Below are 26,628 nucleotides of genomic sequence, written 5' to 3' on the forward strand. Positions count from 1 at the left end.
AAATATTAACATAAATTACCAAACAATATAAAGATGTCTGGTGGGGAAAACATCACACTAGCTCATGTTAGTTGATGTATTTATTTAAATGATCTAAGAATTAATTTCCTTTTAATGGCCACATTTCTCAAATGTAAATTTAGAGTAAACATGTTTTATGTAGTATAGCATTGAAAAATTAAGTTAAGTATTTTTTTCCATATTGCCTCAAAGCAGTGGTTCTCAATTCCTGTCCTCTGGAGCCTAGTACATTTTTTAGAAAAACATTTTTGTACAGTTTGTACATTTTTGCTATTCCTATAGCATTGTACAAAGTTTGTAAATTTGTATTTAATGTTTGAGAAAGAAAGAAAGAAAGAAAGAAAGAAAGAAAGAAAGAAAGAAAGAAAGAAAGAAAGAAAGAAAGAAAGAAAGAAAGAAAGAAAGAAAGAAAGAAAGGTACGTGAATATATCGAACGCAGTCATTGGGATGTAAGTCGATCTCTGCCACGATTATTTGTCCATCATGCGTCGTTTTCGCCTGATGAGCACGCGATGGCGCCATGCGGCCAAATACTGAGGTCGGCCCGGTCGGTCGGTGGGTGGCCGCTGTTGTTGCTGTAGTTGATCGGGCTTTAGGACCGCGGGGCGTGTATGTATGTGTGTGTGATTGCTGTGAGCCTCCGGTCTGCTGGTGCAGCTCGTTGTTCGGAGTCTTTTCGCCGAGCATGTGGTGTGTCAGTGGCGTCACTACACTTGCCGCAGTCACTAACAAAACCGACTGAGACCGAGACAGCGCTTTCTGACGAGGGCAAGGAAGTGTGACACGCGAGCAGCAGGTTAAGAGCGATGAAAAAAGAGGGCATCGAGGGTACTGAGAGGTTTCTGAGCCCCGGTAAAGGCCGGGGACTCAAAGCCATCAAGCATTTTAAAGTTGGTGATCTAGTGTTCGCCTGTCCGGCTTATTCGTACGTGCTGACCGTGAACGAGAGAGGCGGACGCTGCGAATGCTGCTTTACCAGGTCAGCGCTCCTTATAAGTCCACGACTCACACTTTATGGGTTTGTGCACGAGACTAGATTCTCCTCTCCTGTCAGGTTGTTTACGGGTGTTTCACACGAGAATGCATGCGCGCGTTCATAAGATGTCGCAATAATGCGTTTGTTAACTTTAATGATGGCTGATAATTTTGTTTTGGTCATGATCTAGTGGACAAGCAGGTCATTTGAATTCATAAAAGGCTGATCTATCTTAAAGATGGCTGGCACATGCTTTCTGTTTGCGCTGTGTTTAAATGCTGCTGGGTCACGCTGTGAAGAGTGACCCAGTTTATGTACACACCCAGCACAGTTTGTGCTGTGGATGAATGCTCAGTGAAGTAACGTTGTTTTTCTTTTTTAGTCAGAAAAAAAATAGTTTTGACTTGACTCATTTGTGATGTGATCTAGACTTGAGAAATCCTGCATCTCTAATAAAAGTATTTGTGAACTCTGTGCAAGTGAAATTGTAATACAATTCATTTAAAGTTTGTGGTGTGGTTGCTTTTGATCACAATAAAGAACTTGTCAGGTTTTCACTTTAGCTTTTTTTGTTATTTTGAAAATGATAGTTCACGCAAAATTGAAAATTTGTAGATTAATTTACTGAACTGAGACCATTCAGGACTTATTAGTTAAATTGTGGTCTTTGTGATTAAGACACTGAATGAAACAACAGCTACTAGCACTTGAGAGGCCAAAAAACACACAGTTAGCAAAAGAAAATTCATGTGGCTCCTGGTGCATTGAGGTCTTCTTAAATCAGAAATTTGCATCATAAGTATCTTTAGTCCACATATTCACAACAGTCTGTAGTGCAAGCCTCCAGTCACATGACCTGCACGAACACAAACTCAGACATGATCTGATGTGTATGTTGTGTTGCTCATCAAAATGCCACATTTTTGTTGTTATCCTACCTGCTGCAACCTAAATAAAGTATTATGTTCACATTCATTCAAGATGTGGATTAAATGTTATAATGTTGAAGAAAATCACAGATTCAATAAAACCTCAGTGTATCACCAACCATGGATGTTACTTGTAAAATCACTATTGAAATACAGATGAATTGAATTGAATTGAATTGAATTGAATTGATTTTATGTTTTATCACTAAGGATCACGGTTTCTAGTCCAAATCATCTTTTATTTTTTACGTATGAAAAAACTCCATCTTGAATGACCTGAATGAGTAAATTAAATTAAATGGATGAGTAAATTAAAAGTAAATTTTCATTGCATTTCTGGTTGACCTATATGTTGGTTGTTAAATAAAATAGTTTATTGTATATTTTATAGTTTATATTGTATTATTACATGTTTATTAAAATAAATGTCTGTCAAACTCTCATGCCATCAAATGGAAAAGTAAACTCTCCCTGCTTAAAAAAACACTTCTGTTGAGCATAAAATATATTCTTTGAAATGTGTTTAAATGTTTCACACAATATAAAGTTTGAAAGAGTGAATTTTCACTAAACAATTACAGCAAAATGACAGACTCCACTACATTCAATATCTAGAAATAAGCGTATGTAACTTTGATTTTCATTTTGTGTAGCATCTACTGTGCTTTTTTCTGTGGTGTAATTAAAGAATTATGGGAAACATGGAGGTAAATAAATCTGTATATCAAAAGAGAAATTGTAACATTCTGGAGTGTGAAAAGACGTTCTTCTAAATCTCGTTTGTCATTTTCTTTTTCTTGCAGGAAAGAGGGGCTGTCGAAGTGTGGGAAATGTAAACAAGCCTATTACTGCAATGTAGAGTGTCAGGTAAGCCTCTTTTTGACTGAGTCATTGAAGTATATTGTTTCGTAGACTGTATGTAAATTTTCTCCAAAAAAGTTCATGAGAAAAAAATTTTTTTTATAGTTTATTATATTGCACAAGCATTAGATGCATTTTAAAGAGCCTTTAAGCCACTTTTATTCCCCCACAACTGACAGTTCATAGTGAATGGGCATTTATTACTGTAGCGCTTTATACAATACAGAATTTTAGCTTTACAGTAAGCAATCATTAATTGAAAAGTTAAGATTACATTTTCAATCTTAGTCTATTCAGTGTTAATTCAGTTCAATATAAATGTCAGATGTGGCATGAAGAGATTCAGCTGTAAGGGTCAGTAAACCGAACTTACGGTTGGCCGTCAGTCAGCATCAGTCCAGCTAGTTGGTTTGGTGTGTTCCACACGTCGCCTCTCATTGGTTAATGTCAGAGTTCATTGACCCGATTCAGCATGTCGACTCTGTGTTGGCTGAAGAGAGCGCTCTGACTGGTTGTTCAGCAATGAATCAGTTTGAGTGTGATGTAGTGAAATGAAGTAGCAAGTAAACAAGTCAAGGAACACAGAGGCCAGTTGTAATTTCACTACATTTCTCAAATATTTCCAAATAATGTGCATTATTAGATTATCAGACATATTTGCAAGAGAGATTCTCTCCATGGTGAGTTTTACTGTGATAATGGTACTAATTGCGGCTTTGTTTACATTTTTGCACACGTGCATCGAAAGTTCTGGTTTTCCATTCTAATGTAAAAACACACTACTTCCCCCAGCGATGTGGAAAGACACGTTTACTTGTGTAGGTGCAGAACGCGCACTCTTGTCTGTGCTAGCTAGTTGTTTGATGTCAGCTTGGTGTACTGACTCTAAGTCAGCTCTACATGTCCCCAATAAACAAACTCTAAATGACAGTAGCAAAGAATCCGAACTCTATCAGTTGGCAGAAATAAAAACAAAACAACAAGAGAGACCAGCCTTGGTCGGTGAGCAGTTCTTGTCTGGAAATCGAATGAAGAAGCAGAGCTGCAGTAAACGACTGGCTAGTCAGTGGCCTTGTCCCAGTCAGTTCCATGTTTGATGTTTAAGGCCCCATTTACACTAATACATTTTAGTTTTAAAGCAGCTTTTTAGAATGAAAACAATCCGTGTACACACTGGCGTTTCACCTAGCATTTCTGAACATCTGTCCGTCCACACTATACCGCTGAAAATGCACATCATGTGACCACACACACTCTGGCATGCACTGCAGCGATGAGAGTTGTGCATGTCGGACTGCTTATCAAGGATCAACCGCTGGATCTAATCTCACTATATTTGTTAAACGTGATATTTAATTAATCTTCTTGTCTCTATCTAACGACATATTCCCAGACTTTGGTCTACTTTTTTTGGCTGAGCGCAAAGATAAGTTCATATATTAATTTATGTAACTGCGTACACTGATTCTGCACATTGACATATTGCTTGCCTTTATTTCCTATGTTGTATAAACTTATTGTACGTATTACTTTTATAATGGCCATTATTGATTATTAGAACAGATATTCAGCAAGTAAGAGGGTATGTTTCGTATTTTCAATGAAAATGAAAGGAGGCAGTTATGTTATAGGCTCCATAAATATGCATACAGTGAAGATAACAGTCGTATAAATATGTAGCTACACGACGTGTCATCATTTTTGTGTTTAAGTTACCAATATCAAAATGAAAATAAGCAGTTCCTCATATCATGTTTTCATCTTACTGTTAAGAAAGTGAAACAACGTAGCCAGGGTGATGTGAATGAGATTATAAAGAACATGTTCCCTTTGGAGATTTATCCGACGTGTCCTCTGGAGTGTTTTCCATACCAAACATGCGAAGTCTGAACTTACAAGGAGAGGATGCAGGACTGAACTGTATGTAGGCTACTTAATATTGAGGAAAAAGCCCCAATCAGAGAGTCGAATGTCTGCAGCCCCGCCTCCGTTTTCAGATGTCTCCATTTTCCCCCATCCACATTGACACGGAGCAGCAGCGTTTTAAAGCTAAAACGTTCCAGCGTTTTGAAAAAGCTCCGTTTTCGGCGCTCGAAAACTCCGGCGTAGTGTGGACGGATGGCATAGCCATAGCAAAATTTATGCGTTTTAAAACTAAAGCGTATTAGTATTCTGTGTAGACAACTTGTCTTGTCAAAAATAATGACCCATTATAAATGTAGTGCAGCAGTTATATTATAAACTGGTCAAAGCAGTTACTAAACCATGGTGTGTAACACTGAAACACTGTGTTGACCAGTTAAGCAGCATTGCCATGACTGTCTGTTTCATAAAGTTCATTTTGCTCTGTCAGCAATATGAGCTATTTTTTTTCTCCCCTTACTCTTAGTACTTACACTGTAGTGCTCTAATTGTGTGGATGGTCCCACTGGAGCAACGCTAGCTGAAGTGCTGCTTCTGTGTATGAGCTAGAGTAGCACACACTCCGAATGAACTCAGTGCTTAATAGAATCACTTTACCTGAAATCACACCCCTGCAACCTTTTTCTTAACAGACAAAAACCTCAACTTCTGGACCTACACCACATTTAGCCACATGTCTCTCTTGATCTGTTCAGGCCGCGTTTACAGGTCTTGATTATTAATTAGTTTTGATTTGTTGATTACATTTTCTTTTTTCTTTGACAGTCAGCTTACACATTCTTTTATATGTAAAACCCATACCCTACATCTGATTTACACCACATGCTTGTTTCCTCTGAGTGGTACAGTACAGATCTCCTTGATCAGGCTTGCATTTCCACAAGGACTGCAAAATATATAGAAAGAATTATAATTATTGAGATAATAGTATATACAGTATCCATATCGCATGGAAGTTTAATAAATTAAATTAGTTTTATGTGCCCAGCATTTATGTGCTGCATGCATAGGTTGTTTATCCAAATATGGCCAATCAGATGGGGCATTTATTATACTAACTTCATCCCCACCTCTCACTTCTGCTGTTAGCTGAACCTAGAGCTGAAAATAAATATGAATGAGATTTCCAGTCATTCGTGGTGTTTTAAAGTCTAAGGCCCAATCCCAATTCTACCCCTTACCCTTACCCCTACCCCTCGTTTTGTGCGTTCACGTGAAAGGGTAGGGGTGTCCCAATTCTCTTTAGCTTGAAGGCGTAGGGCTAAGGGGAAGGACTTAGATACCCCTTGAAAGGAGATTTTTCAGGACCACACTCGAAACCAAGGGGTACAAAAATTTCCCAGAATACATCATCTACAACGACACCATAGCTGCATACGGAAGCCAGGAGATGCACAAATTAGTATTTTTTTTTTGTCATTATTACGAATTTTTATGACAAACAAGCACATGTTTTAATACATTAATAAATGCGTTCCTGTTTTACAGTCATGCTTAAAATAAAAACCGCTAATTTTGCTATCTATAATCCCTAATAAAAACTCCTGTATAGTACTTGACTCCCACAACATACTTTCACATCTGAAACTTGAATACCCTGTCAGAAAAGTCTAGTGACCAGGAATTAGCTTTTTACACTGTCTGGTATAATGTACAATTTTATGTGTTTATATTGATGAATATGGCCACAGTTGTAAATGTACAGTACAGTTTTGAACTTATGGCCGCATTATATCATTATGATAACATGATATCATTGTGTTCTGTAATTTCCTGAAGATAAATACCAAAAAATAACACAACTGGAATAACTACAGCAGTCACCATCGTCAATCTCATATGTAGTAGATTGCGATGACATATGATGACGTGTGCAGATGCTGTAGTGGTGTCCCATTTCATAGGGGTAAATTTTAAAGCCCTTTCCCTTCACATTCTGTTTTAAGGGACAAGGGGAAGGGGTAGGGGTACAAAAATAGAATTGGTATTGGGCCTAAATGTTTGCACCTTGACATAGTTTTTTGATTTATTTAATTAGCTTATTTAAAATATCTATTACCTATTTAATTCAGTGTGATCATAAATAAAATATTTGTGTTAATTTCTGCTAAAATAGCATTTTTCTAATTAGATAGATTGTAAGAAATATCGTTATCATGACACTCAACTAAAATATTGCTTATTTTCCCAGTATTGTGCACCCCTAGTTTCCACTGCCAACAGTACCCTTACTTAGTCGGTATGATGTAGGGCTGTGCGATTAATCGGATCGCAATTTGAAACGTTGCTATTTGTTAATCGCAAGAGGCTGCAATATAAAATATATATGTATATATGTAAACAAAAATAACGAATAAAATCTTTAAAACCAGTCCAGAAAGTTCAGTTCAGAAAATTAAACACGCTAGACTTTCTGCGATGGTGTCGTGAGGCATTTCAGGCATGGTATCAGTTGTTGTGAACTATGCCACATTACACGAGAAGCAACGATTGAATCTTGTGTCACGACTTCCCATGACACCCTACGTTAAGGAAATAGTGCTGAAATTGTGTGATCTGACCTGGGCTTTATAACTAGCCCACTGAGTGAGCACACTTTCATTGTGCCCAATCAGAATTGCATAATTAACTGAACTATGCCCACAATGAAAAAATAAAACAATAGAGCACGGACAAGTGGGATTTATGGCGTCTGCTACTTCAGAAGCATTAATAGACTAATTAATTTAAAAAAAAAAAAAACAGCATTTGTAATATGGGTTTTTCTTGGTTTCAAAGTCACAGACGCCGAACAAAAACAGGTAATTTTTAAGAGCTGTTGCAGAATTGTCTGCATTGGTCTGCAATTGACATGACTTACAGATTATTGAGCTGAAGCTTGAATTAAATTAAAATCATCTTAAAGCTTGAATTGAATCGTAAATCAAATTGCAATCGCAATATCTGTCAAAAACAAAATCGCAATTCGATATTTTCACCAAATCGCGGAGTCCTAGTGTGATGTATGCCAAAACATTGAGATCGACGTCATTCTCCCTTAAAAAGAAACATATCGTTCACATATCTTGTCTTCTGCAAACTCAAATTCATTATTTTAAATGTAGATATTCTGCAAGCACAATCAAAAACAACAATAGAGTAAACGCATTGTAAAAAAACAATAGAGGTCATACAGAAGATCCTGTTCCTGCTTCTTGGCATGTGTCTGTAAAAATAAAAAAATAAGCCACTGTCTCTTCTTGTGACAAACAGTGTCATGACACTGATTGCAATGTCAATTCATTGTCTTGTCACACACTGGTGACAATTTTCTGTAAATGAATATTGTTCAGCATTGAGTCCATATTTTTGGTACTGTACGGTTATGAAGGGTACCCTTAAAAAAGGGTGCCAAAAAAGTGGCACAGTGCAATAACATTTGCTATTTTGGTAACTTTGACAGTGAACATGGAAATAAATGCAAACTGTACTATACTGTACCGAACTGCACCACTGAAAAGGCAGACACAGAAAAAGATCCAGAGATGCTTAGTCTGAAAATAGTTAACAATACATATAGTGTGGATACTATTTGAGGCTTCAGGTGACAGGATCTGTTTATTGAATGAACAAATGATTTTTTTCCCAACTTATAATGCACTGATGTTTTTGATCATACAGTTAAGAGTACCATATTGTTTGAAACGTTGAGCTTTGGCATCACAAACAGTACTATATTTTAACCCCTTTTTAGGCAAGAATGTGGTGACTTCATTTGACATTTATTACAATAAAAATAAAAGTTCAAGCATCTTCAATGTGTGTCCTATAAAGGGTTTAAGTCTATTAACAGGACGTTATTTGAAATGGCAATATTATATCACAACTTTACCGTTTTCATGGTGTTTTGATCAGAGATTTCTTTCCTGTGGTGTAATGTCAGTAATTCATATATAGATTTTTACTCCCTGCCATGCTATAACATATTTATTTTATCTCATAATCTTTGTATAAGACAAAGCACAGTTGTGTCACTTCCTCAATTATGAGTTCCTCCAGAATAGCGCTGTGTAGAAACCACAGGCAGAGTGACAGCTCGGTAATTGATCTTTGCTGGTGAGTGCCAAGCACAGTCCAGAATCCAGCACAGAGAATAAAGATCATCAATAATCCATTTGCACTCTGCCACAAGTCCCTTCTGTCTCGTCCCTGCTGTTTTTCTGCGTCGTACAAGTTGTGGCATTAGAGTCAGCCTATCCATCATCATACAGCTGTACAGTGTTCACACGTGTCCCTCTGTGGATTTTAGCTTCTCAGTTCGAGTTGAATTACAAAGATTGTACATCATGTTAAAGTGTTAGTTCAACCCAAAAACGAAAATTGTCAGTTTAATCAAATTCAAGTCATTCCAAGCCCAGACTTTTGTTCACATTTGGAAACAAATAAAGATATTTTCAATCAAATCTGAGAGATTTCTGGCCCTCCATTGAAAGATTATTCACCAGAAACTCTGATGCTGATGAATTCATATGAATTAAGCTATTTAATCTAAGTGTTCTGAAGAGACAAAATTGACTATTAAGAATCTAAATTTGAACATTATCAAAGACCCTTTCAAGGAAAGTCTGTTCACTCGACGGCCAATTTTGCAACACTTTGGGCCGTTCATCAAGTCCTATCTAAATGAATGGGAGAATCCTGAAATCTTAAGTACTGCCTGCTGAACTCACAGTTAAATTACATATTTCAAATCAGCAACAAAATCTGAAGTTACAGTCATTTATTGTTGTTGCTTAAGCTCTAGTTGCCTTTTAAAACATGATTTTCACAGTTTGCTTCAGCTACTGTGTATGCGCAAATATTGGACTGACACCTTCTCCTTTACAACTGTCTCAATGGTAATCAGAGGATGCATTTATAAACACTAGAAGAACTTAGGCAAAACTTGAACAAAGATATGTGCAACAAGAACAAACCTCATTGGATCTTACAGAAGCTCAAACATAGTGCATCAACCTCATTTGTTCCCACTCATCAAGCCAGCATTCTCAAGTGTCCATGACCAGATTTTAGTAGTGTACTGTTTGGTTTACTTATCATAAAGCAGTTTAAAGTTTCAATTAACAATGTTTGGATACAAGAGCTTTATTAATTTAGATTTGTTCATTGACTGAGTTTTTTTCTGAATAGTTTTTCCAATAAAGGTACAGAAATCTCTTCATTTGGTTTCCGAAGATGAACAGATTTCTCATGGGTTGGCAACAACATGCGGTTAAAAAATGATTATTTTTATTTTGAGAACAAACTCATTATGGTACACATATCATCATTTGAGTAAAGTTCATTTATAAGCTAATTTCGGGAGGATCACATGCTTATGACCACACCCGGTACCGCATTAGCTAATACATGATCCTCCAATCAGATGATTCCTAAGTTATTCTAAATAACCATAGTCTTCATTCCACAACCATCTTCGTCTGGAAGAAACCCCCTTCCTCCCCTTCTCCTCCCCGTTTAACCTAGGTTGGTGGCACAGTGGTTAGCATTTCTGTTTTGCATGGTCTTCCAGTATCCGCTTGGGTTTCCCCCGGGTTCACTGGTTTCCTCCCACCGTCCAAAGGCATGCGTCATACATAAACCGACTAAGCCAAATGGGCACCATAGTCTAGCTCCCAGCATCAGTATTTCCTTTTCAAAGCACCTTTAGCCACATCAGCAAGGGAGTTTTTGAGATCTACCTGAGCTCAATCTCCCCTCTCACCCTGCAAATAGGAGGGAGCCCTGGGCTCGAGGATTATTTGAGCTCAGGGCTCTCTACCAGGACAGCATGCCAAACAAGCTTTTCATAAATCATCAGCTAAGTGTGAACTCTTGAAAGTAGTTTTTTTCCAAAAAGAAATGTAGTCTTTATTAAATTATTATTATATATATTTAAACTGCTCATCTAAATTAGTGTTATCATGGAATTTATTGCCTGCTAGATTACCTACAGGACGTCCCATGCCTAAATCCTGTGATTTTTGGCACAACAGACCAGACATTCAAACACGCATAACATGTTTTGATAACACCACAAAAGCAACAAATGGTAAAGAAAGAGTATATAAAAATACACACACACACACACACACACACGGTTTTCCGTTTAAATATCAAAAGAAGTCAAAGAAAAGAGCAGCAAACCAATATAGCTCAAGGAATGATCATGGAGTAGGTCCCATAGCCTATTTTAAGGGACTTGGTTGTTGCTCTATTCCTAAATTGAGCTGGAAGGCATTCTGGCCGCACTGTTGCTATGACGATCCATCTCAAACGCATTAGGGATCAGTTTCTGTATGCTCGCCAGAACGCAGGATTTGGTTCGTTCATTGCCCAGTAGCCTGTGAGGCAGCCCGAGACTAATTCAAAGTCCTATCTCGCAGGAATTCTCGTATTCACCTTGAGGTTTCATTCAATCAGAAAGCATGAGTCATCAAACGGAAGCGAGCCGACATGAGATCGCTTTCATCAAAAGCATATCATATCAGAAAGAAGAGCTGCCTGTGACCCTTCATGCTGGGTTATATTCACCTTTAAGTGTGTTATGCTGTATATGTTGTGATCTGTAGGTGAAATTTAAAAATATGATACGTTTCCAGTTTTTGGGGAAATAAACCATGGCCTTGTCTTTTTTTACAGAGAGGAGACTGGCCCATGCACAAGCTGGAGTGTTCGGCCATGTGTGCGTATGGGGAGAATTGGTGTCCATCGGAAACAGTACGACTGGTCGCCAGAATCATTCTCAAACAGGTGAGGAAACTATTTTATTTTATTATTTTATTGCATTGCATTGTTGCATGATTACATTGTTGTTTTTCAACTGTTCTTAAGGTTTTTTTAGGGACAACCTTTTTTTTCCAATCAACTTAAATTTGTAAAAATTATTAAGTTCAATGAATCAATTTGCAATGAGAAGAAATGAAGGGATTGTGTAGAACCTAGTTTTTTTAACTTTCAATCTTTTTTTTTTTTACGTTGTACCTTCATTAAGGGCTGCGCGATTAATCGAAAAATGATTGTGATCTCGACCCTACACGATCTTAATCCAGCGTTTTTACGATTCAGCCAATTATATTTTCAAGTTCTGGAGAGAAGTGCAAAGGCAGATGCACAAGTCTTCAGATTGTTTTATATATGTTTCTCATCAACGTAGACACCTCCAAATGGTGTTGAAAGAGTCACATACTATATTTATAAAATATAATTCACTCAAAAATGTCATTTATCTCTTCATTTAATGACATATTCGTGGCCGCGAAGTCACGCGTGAGTTGTCACACCACAGCATGCACACTTGGCCGCGAAATCACGCGTGAGTTGTCACACCACAGGATGCACACGCCTGTGAATGATGAATAGGTCTGCATAGAACCTATATAGGTAGTGAATAATGGGTCATAAATTTTTGGATAACATTCAGTTTGTTGCACAGAGCGATCAATTTGGAGCCATGTGGGAAGTATGAAATGAGTGCACTCGGCATTAAAGTGAAACCAAAAGCGTGCACATCGTTTAAATGATCGAATCGAATTTTAGAGTTATGATTACGACAATTATTCGATATTTTTTTCTTTCATAGCGAACACAGTGTTATTATAAATGTTTAACAGTGTCAGTATATCTTGCATGTATAACGTTGAATATAATGCAGGAGGGAATCTGATAATGACAAATGTCTCATTTTACCAGTGAATAAACTGGTCTAATAATGTTGTTAATGACAAATGACAAGCATTTCTCAAACATAAGGATTCAACTTTATGAATAACTGTAGTCTGATGATCTTTACTGTGCATTAACGACCAGGACAATTTTAAAGTCTATTCAAGTCCACAATTCCAAGTCTATGCAAAATGTTTCATTTACCAACCAGCAGTAGACCTACACATACTCTTATTGTTGTTTTACCATATTTTTGAGAAATAACAATAATAAAAGCCTACTCATATTAACCTTTATTTTACATCTACAGAATGTTGAGCAAAAAAATTGTGATTCTCATTTTAACCAGAATCTTGGAGCCCTACCTTCATTATTATTTCAGTTCATTATCATTTTTTAAGAACTACTAAACCTTATTTCAGCAACTACACCAAGGCAGTAGTTCTCATCTACATTTTTTTCATTACAAGTTATTTAATATTTTAGTTTCATTTGATTGAACCAAAACAATCTTTTTAACTTCTAGTTGATGACAATACTAACAATAGTCAAGTTCAAGCCAACTTTGAATGCACAATTATTTTACAGTTAATGCTATTTTGCTTAATAGCACACTGGTACAGTTGGAGATTTACAGATTACAGAAATAACTCCATTGTATTAATTACAGTGCATTTGACAGTCTGCTAGAGCTATAGTGCCTACCAGATCTTAAAATGTTTTTTGGCTGTGGAGCCGTGTTGAAGAGGCGGCTCTTTGGCTGGTCTGCTGCACTGATGTCTATATAGCTTTAGCCACTCCACTCATCAGTACTTCAGATCAGAGAGTATAAGAGGTGTAGTGCCGTCACATTCCTCCTCTTACAATTATGGTAATAGTTTCAGTTGTTTGAATGCAGGTTTTTGTAAGCAGTTTCTTCATACCTCACATCTTTACATGAAAGTCTTTGATATTTGTTCTATTTCTGTGAATACATTGATAATATTTGTTATTGAGGGATCGGAAGCAAATGGATGGTTCAAAAAACGTATGCTTTATTTGACCAAAATATAGTGGTAAAAGTACTAACTGTGCATTCACACCGAAAGCGGTGAGAGCATCAAAGTGGCCAGAAGTCATTCATTTTGATTGGGAGCCAACGGCGAGGAGTGGCAATGTGCGTCTTCGCTGGTGTGGGCGTTAAGGAGAGTTGAAATCAAGTCAACTTTATGGTAATGAGCTATGATGCGGTTCGGCGACAAGCAATTGGAATGTGGAAGTCCACAGCTTGAGAGGACTTTAGAGAACACAGTTCTGTGAACTTTTTCCAACCACAGTTGTTCCCAAGAGTTTGAATATTGCGGTCGCCGGATTTCCTATTATTAACGATGTTTTACTTACAGGGACGTACATTAAAAAAAGGTACTGCCGAGTTACTGATTAACATTAATGTTATATATATATATATATATATTTTTTTTTTTTTCTTTAAAAAAAGCATGAATCTCATGTAAACTATAATGACTTCAGAATGTTTCAGACATATAGACACATATTGGATAAGTGGAGCAAAGCCACACCACATGAAACAACTGGATCTTTCATTGTTAAATGAATTTGATAAAAAGCATGAAAATGTTGCAAGCTTTTTATCAAATTCATTTAACAATGAAAGATCAAGTTGTAGAAAGCATGTTTTTATGCAGGAATGTAACTGATTTGCTGATATGCTGCAACGGCCCCTTTAACTACGACATCAAGTTGCGAATTTTGACACACTCAGGCAGACATCGTTTTCACCAGGGTTGCCAGAGCGAACTTTGACGCTCTCGCTGCCTTCAATGTGAATGCACAGTAATAGTGCTATTTTTAACTATATATTTATTTCTTTTTACATGGAATAAATTTTTTAAAAACTTTATAACTTAGTACAAATATTTTTTTTGTCTTCACCATTACATGATTCTTTAGATATCATTCTATTATGGTGAATTGGTCCACACAGTCATCCTTTCTAATTATCCAATTTATGAAAATAGTTGTGCTGCTTACAGTGTGCATATTTATTGGAAAATTGTACTGCAGTGTAGTTAGATACAACTATATAGAAAAATGTAAGAGACCACTTGAAAATTCTCAGTTGTTCTAGATTTCTCAATTTATTAATGTGGGTAAGGTGCTAATTTATTGTATTCGATAAAGGTTTGATGATATTACTTTTTTAGTGTTCATATAGTATTACATGTGTATCTGTGTATATGCATGTATGTATGGATATGTATTTGTCTTTGTGTATTTTTGTTTATGTGGTTTATGAGGACAAAAATTAGTATAATTAAAATAGGTATGATGTTGGTATGAGTGTTAATGTGGTTTATAAGGACGTGCCATGAGTTCTTGTAATTTAAAACAAAATCTTGTATCTTTTGTGAACCTCTGAATGCCATTGTCAGTATTGGATATTTACTGAATAAAAGTGTTTGCTGACCCTAAATATTAAATTTTATTTTGGAAATTGTTTTAAAAAATATATACATACATGGTAATAAATGCATTTCCTCCTCTTAAGCTGTCTGTTGTAATTTTCCTTTATGTGCCTAAATGTGTGCGCACAAAATTTTGGAAACTAGCAGACTGCAAAGACCACACAGATCTCTGCTGTCTTCAAAATCCAACCCAAACAAAGACTTTGAGAAGACTGGCTGTTACACAAATGTTGGATTTAGATGTGCCTTGTTGCTTTCCTCCCTCTACATGTTGCCCGTTAAGACATCGTTTATCTGATTTCAGACACATTAGTTACATCCGAAACCAGTCGCTTTTTCACTAATTCACCAATCCCTATGTAGTGTATGACAGTTGAGTTGATTAATAAGGGAATTAAAATGGGTGAGCAAATGGGTTATATGCACTGCAAGTGTTTTTCAGCTACCGATAAACTTCAGATGAAAGGTTAACGTGACTTCAATTTCAAAAGGTTACTTTTACAACATTGATAATGCAATTTAATTCAAATATAATTCGTGAAATAGACTTAAGCATTTAGTTGTTCAATTCGAAAACTAGATAAAAGACTGTTTAAAGGCAAGCGCCGCCAAGAGCAGCAGACGAGCACTGCAACTCCATTGAAAATACTGTGGTAAAATACATTTCCATGATTTAAAGTCATAGTGTGGAACAATGGATTTTAAATAAGTGCTTCTTGTCTTGTCTGATACCCACTTTATTTAATATATTAGTCAGGCAGTGAAGCTCATTTATTTTTTCATTTTTATTTTTTTTAAAAGAAACCCCATCTTAAACGTGGCAATTTTATATTGGTATCACAATTCACAGAAAACGATTGATCTAGCTTACTAAAAGTAAAAAATGTCCTTAAGCATATAGACCGGGGGTCTGGAACCTTTTTTTCGGCAAAGAGCCAATTCAGATTTTTTTTTTTAAGCAAATGCATTTTTGTAAAGAGCCATTTGGATGTATACAGTTAAAGTCAGAATTATTAGTCCCCCTTTTTATTTTTTCCCCATTTTCTGTTTAACGGAGAGAAAACTTTTCATATCTAAACATAATACTTTTAATAACATATCTCTGATAACGGTTTTATTTTACCTTTGCCAAGATGACAGTAAATAATATTTGACTAGATATTTTTCAAGACACTTCTATACAGCTTAAAGTGACATTTAACTAGGCAGGTTAGGGTAATTAGGCAAGTTATTGTATAACAGTGGTTTGTTCTGTAGACAATCGAAAACAAAATTTGCCTAAAGGGGCTAATAATTTAGTCCTTAAAATGGCTTTTAAAAGATTTTAAACTGCTTTTATTCTAGCCGAAACAAAAACAAATAAGACTTTCTACAGAAGAAAAAATATTATCAGACATACTGTGAAATTGTCTTTGCTCTGTTAAACATTATTTGTGAAATATTTAAAAAAGAAAAAAATTCAAAGGGGGGCTAATAATTCTGATTTCAACTGTATATATACACACGTCCTTTTATTGTTAACTGAGTTCTTATTCATTGTGCTGTATAAAATTACAATTGTAAGGGGATTGCAATTGTATTTTCGATAGGAAACTGATTTTTAATGATGGTTATAGTTTTTTTAATGGTAAAATAATATTGAAGGAAGACAGCTGGAGAGCCACATATTTTTGGTCAAAGAGCCACATGTGGCTCGAGAGGTTCCCTACCACTGATATACCTTTCAGACAGTGACGTAAATAGGGTATATGCCGAAGCATGCTAATAGGACTTTTAATTTGCCAGTAACCTGGGTTAAGCGTTTCCGGTGAACTGTTTGCAATTGTTTTCTTTAAAAATCAGCGATCTCCACTGGCCGAGTGATATCCGATATAAAGTGGGTCTCAGATAGTGTAAGAAGCACTGCATTAAATTACATTTTCCCCGCCATGTCTTTATAATATGAGCATTTATTTTACCCCAGTATATTCAATGGATCTTATGCGCTAGCCTGCCGATTCTGACAGGCACGTGCGGGTAAACGGCTTTTTGTCTGGTTGTACACTTGAGCAACTGATGAATGCCAAAGTCTGTATGGGGGGCTGTATGAGATCATACATTCATATAATTATTAATCACATGTTTCTAAATGGTCTGTCTCTAAAAATGAGGGGGACGGATCTCCCCCGGTTGCTACGCCCCTGAATTAAACAATAAAGAAATATAATTAGGACGTATAGACATTATGACAATATGGTATTAACCTTCTATAATCAATAAAAAAAGCTAAGAATAAAATTTTACTGAAATTGTATCACCAAATGTGTTGCTTTTCAATAGGTAATCCAATTGTGTATATTTCCTAGCCCAAACTGTAGTTCCCAATCTGCTCTCAAGTTTTTCTACCGTCTCCCCCACAGTACTTTTCAGATTTACTTCTGGGTATTTTTATTTTAGAACTGCCCAATTATTTTAATAAGATGCCTGATTTTAAACAAACAATGTTTTAATGTTTATAAGGACAAACTTTTTAACTTTTTGAAATGTTTTGTTTAGTTCATTTAAAGAAACTAGATTTATTTAGTTCCTAACATTTGATCATTGTGGAAAATGGTTTCATGATCAACTTTAGTGTGTATTTGTGAAATGATGCTGTTAAATCATGTATTTACCACTACATTTCAGAATCAGGACGGTCTAGCTGATAATATATTGTAAGTTTAGATATTGCCGCAGCATTTTCAATGCGCATATGGTGCCACCATGTGTTTTCATGGATGTTTTTTTTTCCTGAATGCGTCAGCTCTTTCTCTGACTCACTCATTCGACACATGGTGCTTTGTGTCACACAGCAAGCGCCATTAGACAGTTGGCTGGAAAACTGTTACATCTTATTAAACACAAAAACAAGGTTTTGTTTGGCATGTTTGACACTTTGCGAAGTCTAACTTCTCTAACGCACTTTTCTTGTTTTCCAGAAGCACCAAACAGAAAGGACTCCTTCAGAAAGAGTGTTGACGCTTCGAGAATTAGAAGCACGTAAGTGTCTAGATGATTTCTCAGTGAGGCAAATACTGTCTTTATAAGGTTTAAAAAATTCAAAGGCTGTTCGAAAGGTTTGAAGTTGACTATCCATCAGCTAGTGACTATCCACACCTGTCTAATGGCCCCTACCATTTGTCTCAGATATTTGACACCTAGAAGAGAACTTTAGTCTTGAAAGCTCTTAGTCTGCAATTGTGGCTAGGGAAGCCAAAATGTCAGACATTGTACGTTTTAATGAAAAGAGAGCATTATTAATGGTATTGCCTAGAAATTCAATTATATTTTATTATACTGTCTGTTGTGATCATGTGAGATTGGAGCCTTCATAAAGATGAAATGCTAATTGCCTTTATGGTACATGTTTGTCAGATCTGGACAAGCTGGATAATGAGAAGAATGAGATGAACGATACAGACATTGCTGCGCTACACCACTTTTACTCTCGGCATCTTGATTTTCCTGATAATGCAGCACTTACTGAACTTATCGCTCAGGTAAAGTCAACTGTAATTTTTACCTTTTTAAACTTCACGAACAATGACTTCGTTAATGTCTGTTCGTATGTTCCATTAAAAAGTATTTGTGTTTTGAAAGGCATAAAGGGTGAATAAGTGACATAGCAGTCATTTCTTGGTGAACTGTTCAAGGATAAATTTATATTTTATTTATTTAGAAAGACAATTTTAACCAAAGCGATTTACAAATGAGGATCAAATAAGTGTGAGAGAACAATAAATCCATAAATGGCAACAATAAATGACAACTCACTACAGAGGTTCCCAAAAATTGGTCTTGGCAATAAACTTTAAAAGATATGGACGTAGTATCCGTGACGTCACCCATAGGTTTCTGAAGAACGCAAAAGAAGCTACAAGTAGACATGGCCTCCTGTCACCATTTTGTTCACTCGTCATCGCACCGACCAGGGGATACCAAACAAGGGCAAAGAGGCGGAGCTACATATGCCTGCTAGCATTTTGCTTAGACAGGCTTTTCTTTGGGAGAAATGCTTAATACTTCATTACCTGCGACTCGTTTGTGTTCTGATGTGCTTGGTTGTTCACTGTATTAATAAAGTGTTTAGTCTTTTAAAAACACTCTTCTAACACATTGAGCCACTTAGCATTGTTCTTATGACATTTTTCTACAGGAGGAATACGCAAATTACTTCCAAACACTTCAAATATAGTCTGTGTTAGTAAATGCAAGGCTGTTTATGAAATCCAGGCATAAAACTGTATAACAACGTTTTAGATGACTGTTCTAGAGCATACAGCTAATCAATCTGTCAGATTATGGAGTGCATTAAAGTTCTAAAATAAAACTATAAATGATAAATTATCTTAAACGAATTCATATATTGGTATGGTCTGAGTATATAATTTCACTCACCTGGGAAATGGAGGCCTCGTAAATTGTTTTTGAGCATAATTAAGTGCACACAGCATGCCATATTATCTGATAGTTGTAAGAAATAATTCCAAAAAGCAACTGACTGTGTAAAGCCACATAAAACAAAACAAAAATACGATGTATATGCCGAGCTCAGCCAGAATCAGCTGAGGTGAAGTGACGGTGACCAGTGAGACCTAGCCATCACTCAAGTGGCCACAGACTTAATATAATACAAGACAGATGAGTAAAAAACCAAAAAAAAAAAACTCACAGTTGTCATGAAGGGTAATATTAGCTATATGAACCAAATCGTTCTTTGTATCAGGCTTTAAACACCTTTTTTACTGCTGTAAAGTTGGCCATTTTAACAGTAGGCTCAATAGAAATTTGCTCTATCATGGAGCCAGGACTAGCAGAATTTCAATGAATTGCAGTTTCATTTACTTCTGTATTTGCTTCACGAGGGTTGCCGCTTGGTCTTGGCGTACAAGTTCTCTACATATTTTACATGTCTCTCACTTGTTTAACACATCTGATTTAGATAAGCAGCTCATTATCATCACTTTTGGATAGAAGTTACATACGGTTTTATATCCTTTGAATTGAACACTATTTGAACTAGAATCATGGCAGAATATCCTGTGATGTCCTCTGTAGTGGCAAGAGAAACATACAAGATGTGCAGAGCGGTGTTACGCCAAGACCAGAATCGATGTCTCAGTGCCTAGTTTCCTCCAGAGGAAATAAAATCACTTCTAGCAAGTCACATACTATTTCTGTCAGTGCTTTTGTCATACCTTTTTATAACCCATGAAACAGAGTTGGCAAACAAAAATTATTTAAATAAATAATTGTTTCATGACAATTGAAGCTGAATAAATGATTTAGGAGGCAGAGACCGTCAAAAGTAGGTATAGTGCGAGTCATTCATTTAATATTTTCAAGAGAAAATGTCCCTAAATACACAAACAAACATTATTTTTAGTGATGACGTGATATAGTTTGTTGTTATTATTCAAAACTTTTTCATTAAAGGTTTTGTTTTTGAAAAATACTAGGAGGTTATTCTTGGCAAAATGTACTTTGCGATTCTAGAATCACCTATATACTGTAAGTTCCAACATCTTTCAGATTACAAACAAAGCCAACTATATATTGCAGAAAACACCATAGTTACATTTTAAATGTAGGTCTCTGTACCCGAGTCTATTTAAAGCGTCTTAATGACATTCCTATGCGTGGCATGCTTTTATACACCAGGAGTAGCACTGTAATGTAATTCTTCCCTCTTTTCACCACAGGTGAACTGTAATGGCTTCACCATTGAAGATGAAGAGCTGTCTCATTTGGGATCTGCTCTATTTCCAGAGTAAGTCTCACACATCTTAAAGCATTGGCATGGTTTGTTAAATACATGCTGGTAATTGAGTGTTGTTGTGTGGTAGCGTTGCTCTGATGAACCACAGCTGTAGCCCAAATGTGATTGTGACGTATAAGGGTACGGTGGCCGAAGTGAGAGCCGTGCAGGAGATCAACCCAGAGGAAGAGGTGAGAAGGGAACCATTTTAAAAGAACAGTGCTGCTCATATTATCATTTATAAATGCAAAACACATACAATATATTGCTTAATGTAATGTAAAATTTGCTGAAAGCTACAGCGTATACCAACCTGATCTTATTTAATTTGTTACTGGGTCACATTTAAGCAGACTTTGCTGCTTATATTATGCTGTACAGTTATTTAGTCAACTTGTAATGTAAAAGTTGCATAACATTACCTGACATAGCCGTACTGCGTTTTCTAACTCCGTATAATCTAGTTACTAATGCCATTGTTGCGTATTGTGTGACAGTTCTTTTTGTTTCTCTTGAATAGATCTTCAACAGTTATATTGACCTCCTGTATCCAACAGAGGATAGAATTGAACGGCTGAAAGATTCATACTTCTTCAATTGTGACTGTAAAGAATGCACCTCAAAATCAAAGGTTAGTGTCATTCTTTCTATGAAGTGCATTGTACCATATCATTCAGCTGTGATTTTTCTTGAGTTAAGGGATGCAGATAATGCACCGGTTGACATTAAATCCTGCCTGTGTTTTCGAATATATTAAAGCTTCAAAATGGAACTCTAAATACATCTATGTTGATGCCTTTTGTCGAGTATAATTATAATTTAGCCTATATTTCATCCAAAATACTACTCAGGAGCAAACTAGGTTACTATGTTGGCTTAAAGATATCTCACTGACGACTCCTAGCTCAAAAAAACTTTTCCACTTCTTCAGGTGAAAATATTGTTAACACTTCATCTACTCAATTAGTGAAAATTTGAAGAGTTCAGATGCAAAAAAAAACTTTAAAAGTGCAACCATAAATTTTACCTTTAAATTAGCTGTTTTTTCATCCTCCTATGTCTAGGTTGAGTAATTTCACTTTTATTCCAATTAATATGTCCCAGTTAATATGTCATTGCCTTTTAATTGAAAATAACTGAACATAAACATAGGAAGCTGACATGAGCCATTAATATTATCATTAATATTCACGACCCTTCTAAATATGGTCAAAACAGAGTTTTTCATTCTAGGGATAAATCCTGTGGTTATAAATGACTACAAAATCAATTCTGCAGAAATGTTTAACTTAACCATGCCACATACCTGCTATGTGTAGATATCAGAGAACAATTAAACATATCGAGTCAATGCACTGTATGGCACCTTTTAAATCCAACCTGTTCTTCACAGTTTTATTAATGTTAAAAAAACAAAATATGTTTACTCTTTTTATACTAACCGTGCAGCTTATTGAAGGAAGCAGTATAGTAAACTAAATATGAACATCAGCATCTCTGCTGTTTTGAGATTTCGTAAATATTGCAATTAAACTACCTCAAACAGACACAATTTCAATCAAGTTAATGGGATGGAGCTCATCAATTTAATCACAGTAAAAAAAAAATAAAAAAAAACATTTATTACTGTTCTGACTAGGGCTGTGCGATTTGGGGAAAATATCTAATTGCAATTTATTTATTTATTTATTTATTTATTTATTTCATATATTTTTTTTTTTTTTTTTGGGCTGGGGGGACAGATATTGCAATTTGATTTATGATTTAATTCAAGCTTCAAGCTGGTTATAATTTAATTCAAGCTTCAGCTCAATCTGTAAGCCATGGCAATAATTCTGCGTAGCGGACTGGTTTTGAAGCACTTCACCTCAGATGTTATTCGTTACATATATACATGTTATATTGCAGCCTCTTGCAATTAACTAATCACAACGTTTCAAATTGCGATTAGGATTTAATTTCGATTAATTACACAGCCGTAGCTCTGACCAAAGAGTTCATGTGCTCGCGTGAAAAAAAAAAGTTCTCATGTAAGATAAAAGAGTTTGGCTTCATTCAGCCAATACTGATCAGTAACAACAATGCCCTGATCTGCCTTAATACTGATGTTTGAGACCAGCTCAAAGAATCTATAGTTTTTAATAATACATTATGTTCTAGATGAGCATAGATCAGCTGACTACACTGGATTATTATCGTATGTGCAGTTTGGAGAGTGTTAAATTTGATGACCGTAATATTTTTTTCAACTGAATAAAGAATTTTAAGTCGATGTTTGTGCAATACATGTTTGTGCAATACCTTTTCTCTCTTTTTTTCCTTTTTCGTAGGATGAAGCCAAAATGGAGATCCGTCAGAAGCTCAGCACACCTCCAGAGGAAGAGGAAATCAAACAGATGGTGATATACGCAAGAAATGTCATCGAGGAGTTCAGGAGAGCAAAGCACTACAAAATATCCTTCGCTGGTCTTAGTTAAATTCTGTTGTGTGTCTGTCTGTATAAAGGTTTGCAGTTCTGTGCTATTGGGCAATTTTTGAAATTGGAGCAACCCAATGGCAGTGGTTTATTTTTCGTCTCTGCTTGATGAAGTTCCATTTTGATGATAACAACATTCCAATTCAAAGATTTGAAAGGAAAATTATTTTTAAGAAACTTCGATTAATTACGGATTATTTCAGATGTTCCAAAATTCCACAATATATTCTTAAAATTGAGAATTATAATAACTATTTCTTAACCAAAAATATACAGTGATAGTTCACCCAAAAATATAAATACACTAAATTTATTCACCCTCAAGTAGTTCCAAGCCTGTTTGAGTTTCTTTCTTCTGTTGAACAGATATATAAAAGTAGGAAAAACAAATAATATTGAAGCCAATAACTGCCCACTGTTTCTTTTTTTTTTTTTTTGACATCGTTCAGAATATCTCTTTTTTTGAGACTCAAACTAGTTTGTGACTAGTGAAGGGTGACTGAACAATGTAGGAATATATTTTATTGGGTGAATCATAATGCATCTTAAAATTTTATTTAGAGAGGTTATTTTACACTGTAATACAAATATAAGAACCCAAACATGATAAAGACATTTTTTTGTTTATGATTATGACAGTTTAGTATATGACAGTTTTGTTTAAATCTTAAAGTTGTGGTTTTGTGGGTTTGACTTAAAGTTCCTTGACATCCAAGCACCCCCCAGTGAATTGTTGGAAATCTGTGAAATAAGCATGGAGAAAATGGGTGCAATCTTCGCCGAAACCAACGTGTACATGCTGCACATGATGTATCAGGCAATGGGTGTCTGTCTCTATATGCAGGATTGGGACGGAGCAATGAAATACGGTGAAAAAATTATCCATCCCTACAGGTAATGTGGCATCCAGGACATTTCCACTCCAAATTCCACATTTTTTAAAGATAGGATAGTTCATTCTCATTCATTTACTTACTATCAGGTTGTTTGAAACATTGAGTTTATGAACCAAAGAAGATATTGACAAAAATACAATGGAAGTCAATGGTTTTACAGTTGAAATATTTTCTTTTTGTGTTCATCTGAAGAAAGATGCTGATTCAATAATGTCCAAATTTTCCCATTTGAGTAAACAATCGCTTTAATTTACAGTTTATGTCACTTTTATCAATATCTTTCAGTGTGCACTACCCTCCATACTCCCTGAATGTGGCTTCAATGTACCTGAAACTTGGAAGACTGTATCTAGGACTTGAAAAGAGGACTCAAGGAGTTAAAGCTTTAAACAAGGTGATGGATTGGCGGTGCTAATAGAAAAACTATGTAATAATATTAGACGTGGGCGTTCTTTTGAAATCTAAGAGAAGCAAAAAACTGGTGCTGTAAATATTTTTGGATGCTTAAAATTGTTGTCTGAATTTGTCACAGGCTCTCGCAATCATGGACATTGCTCACGGGAAAGACCACCCGTACATCGATGAAATTAAGAAGGAAATGGAAGAGCAGACATAATGGAGGAATATGCATCAAACGTTGGCATGCGTCTTACACCTCTCATCATGGGAATATAAAAAAAAGTGATGTCAAAAATTGTGTTTTCCCGAGAAGTCATCTAAACGCATTTTAGGTTTGTAAATAGATGGCCTGAGTCTGAGATGTTTTGTCGCTTGTTTTGTCTGCACTTTCTGACCACATGTGCTGAACTGTTTTGTGTGAAGAAGGGCTAAGATTTAAGAATCATATCAAATATGGCAGGTTTTTAAAAGGATACCTTTTTGCCCTCTCATGTAGCAACAACATTATTCAATAGCTAACGAATGTAAGTTGTTTACTTCTTCTCAATAAGGCGAAAGATTCAGATCACTGGTTCTGTTTTACTTGTCTGTTTGCATGGTTATTGTTTTGGCGCGGATCAGAATAGATCATGGATACTGTTAAAATATTGGACTTCCAGTCAATCAGTGCGTTTTATAGTGTTACTTTTGTTTATTAAATGTTTCTTGTTTGTTTAGTATTGTGCAACTTTGACAAGTAGCATGGGCAAAAAAGGGGGGAATAAAAAAATAAAAAGGTGCAGACTGCCACATGCAAAAATGATGACATTTAATGTAATAACACTAAAGTAATAAATCCCTTAAAACAAACACTGACTTTATGTATTATATGTTGTCAACTATAATTCAATTCATGTTTATTTATGAAGTGCTTTTACATAAAGTTCTAGTACATTGAAACTGTCAGTCCAGTTTTCACAGTTGAAGTTCAGTTTAGTTCAATTCATCTTTATTTCTTTAGCGCTTTTACAGTGTAGATTGTGTCAAAGCAGCTTTACCTAGAAGATTATTGTGAATAGAAACCGTGTCAGTTCAGTTTTCATTGTTGAATTTCAGTTCAGTGTGGTTTAATATTCACTGCTGGGAGTTCAAACACTAAAGAGAGAATCCATCGATGCGCAGCTGCACAAGTCCCGAACTAAGCAAGCCAGTGGCGACAGCGTCGAGGAAAAAACTTCACCAATTAGCAAAAGTGAAGGATTAAAAAACATCAAGAAAAACCAGGCTCAGTTGGGCACGACCATTTCTCCTCTGGCCAAACTTCTTGTGCAGAGCTGCATTCTAGGCACCAGACCCTGGAGAACGCTGGACATCCATTGCGGAGCAGGTGTGAGTAGGTCACCGGCGAGTTTTCAAGCTCACAAAATCAATGCGAAGACGTGTCTGTTACTGGGTCTTTCGGGAATCACTCTCATGCTCCTCTATGACCAACACTGCATCTGCTCAGGGTACAGCCTGGTCCAGGATTATGGATATCTTGGCATCATCTCTTCACAGGTCTTGGATCACATCAATGGTGCTGCTATATATATGGAGACTACTACAAATTCTCAGTTTTTTCATATTAACAATTTATAGGGATGTTTGAGTAAATCTTTTATTTTTGATAAAGCAAATTTTATAAAAAAATAATAATCTTCATTTTTTTAGAGAACACAGTTCCAGTGTTTTAACCTGAGAAGATTTAAGCAATTAATATTTGGAATAAATTCTGACAAGGAGTAAAGCTAATGGAACTTTGATTCTCAAATTTCGGGAGGAAAAGCAAAGCTCCCCATTACAAATTATTTTAAATTTAGAAGAAATGCTATCAAATGCTACCTAAATGGAATAAATAATAATTTCACTTGAACCCAGACCTAATAAATCCAGAGAAATGGGGTCTTTTTAATTGAGACATGCCATTGCATCTTTTTTCTTTAATTGTATCACTGAATACATCTAGCGACTTCTAGTCATCATCATCTGCTATTGTTTTTGTCATAAGTCTTTGCATAAGCTGCATCCTGGCAGTAGCCATGGTGATGCAATCCTTTTATGGCTCTGAAACCATCTGTTATGACCCGGAGCACGTGTTTGGCAGGGACCTGTGGAAGCTGTGTGATGCCATTCATCTCTCCACAGATCACTGCATTCAGGAGCACAATCAAAAGTGTAACCATTCAGAAGAGCAGAACAGCTAT

The 26,628-nt window shown here is 35.9% G+C and overlaps 1 protein-coding gene across 1 annotated transcript; it reads left to right on the forward strand.

Moving 5' to 3' along the window:
* The first annotated feature begins 639 nt into the window (after window positions 1-639).
* smyd2a (SET and MYND domain containing 2a) lies at window positions 640-25,255 on the forward strand. Its single transcript, XM_056477477.1, has 12 exons — window positions 640-1,001; window positions 2,731-2,794; window positions 11,372-11,482; window positions 17,817-17,877; window positions 18,253-18,377; window positions 20,580-20,647; window positions 20,724-20,826; window positions 21,156-21,266; window positions 22,966-23,089; window positions 23,831-24,005; window positions 24,293-24,401; window positions 24,540-25,255. Exons 1-12 carry the CDS (start codon window positions 829-831, stop codon window positions 24,621-24,623), a joined length of 1,308 nt encoding a protein of 435 aa, XP_056333452.1. The 5' UTR covers window positions 640-828; the 3' UTR covers window positions 24,624-25,255.
* The last annotated feature ends 1,373 nt before the right edge of the window (window positions 25,256-26,628 follow it).

This window comes from Danio aesculapii, chromosome 17 (genome assembly GCF_903798145.1).
Source record: "Danio aesculapii chromosome 17, fDanAes4.1, whole genome shotgun sequence".
Taxonomy (NCBI): Eukaryota; Metazoa; Chordata; class Actinopteri; order Cypriniformes; family Danionidae; genus Danio; species Danio aesculapii.

Bases quoted from the DNA above. Each gene is read 5' to 3' on its own strand.
- smyd2a (XM_056477477.1), top strand. From the start codon at position 829: ATGAAAAAAGAGGGCATCGAGGGTACTGAGAGGTTTCTGAGCCCCGGT. The intron at 17,878-18,252 runs GTAAGTGTCTAG...CATGTTTGTCAG, and splicing joins GCTTCGAGAATTAGAAGCAC to ATCTGGACAAGCTGGATAAT. The intron at 24,402-24,539 runs GTGATGGATTGG...AATTTGTCACAG, and splicing joins GAGTTAAAGCTTTAAACAAG to GCTCTCGCAATCATGGACAT.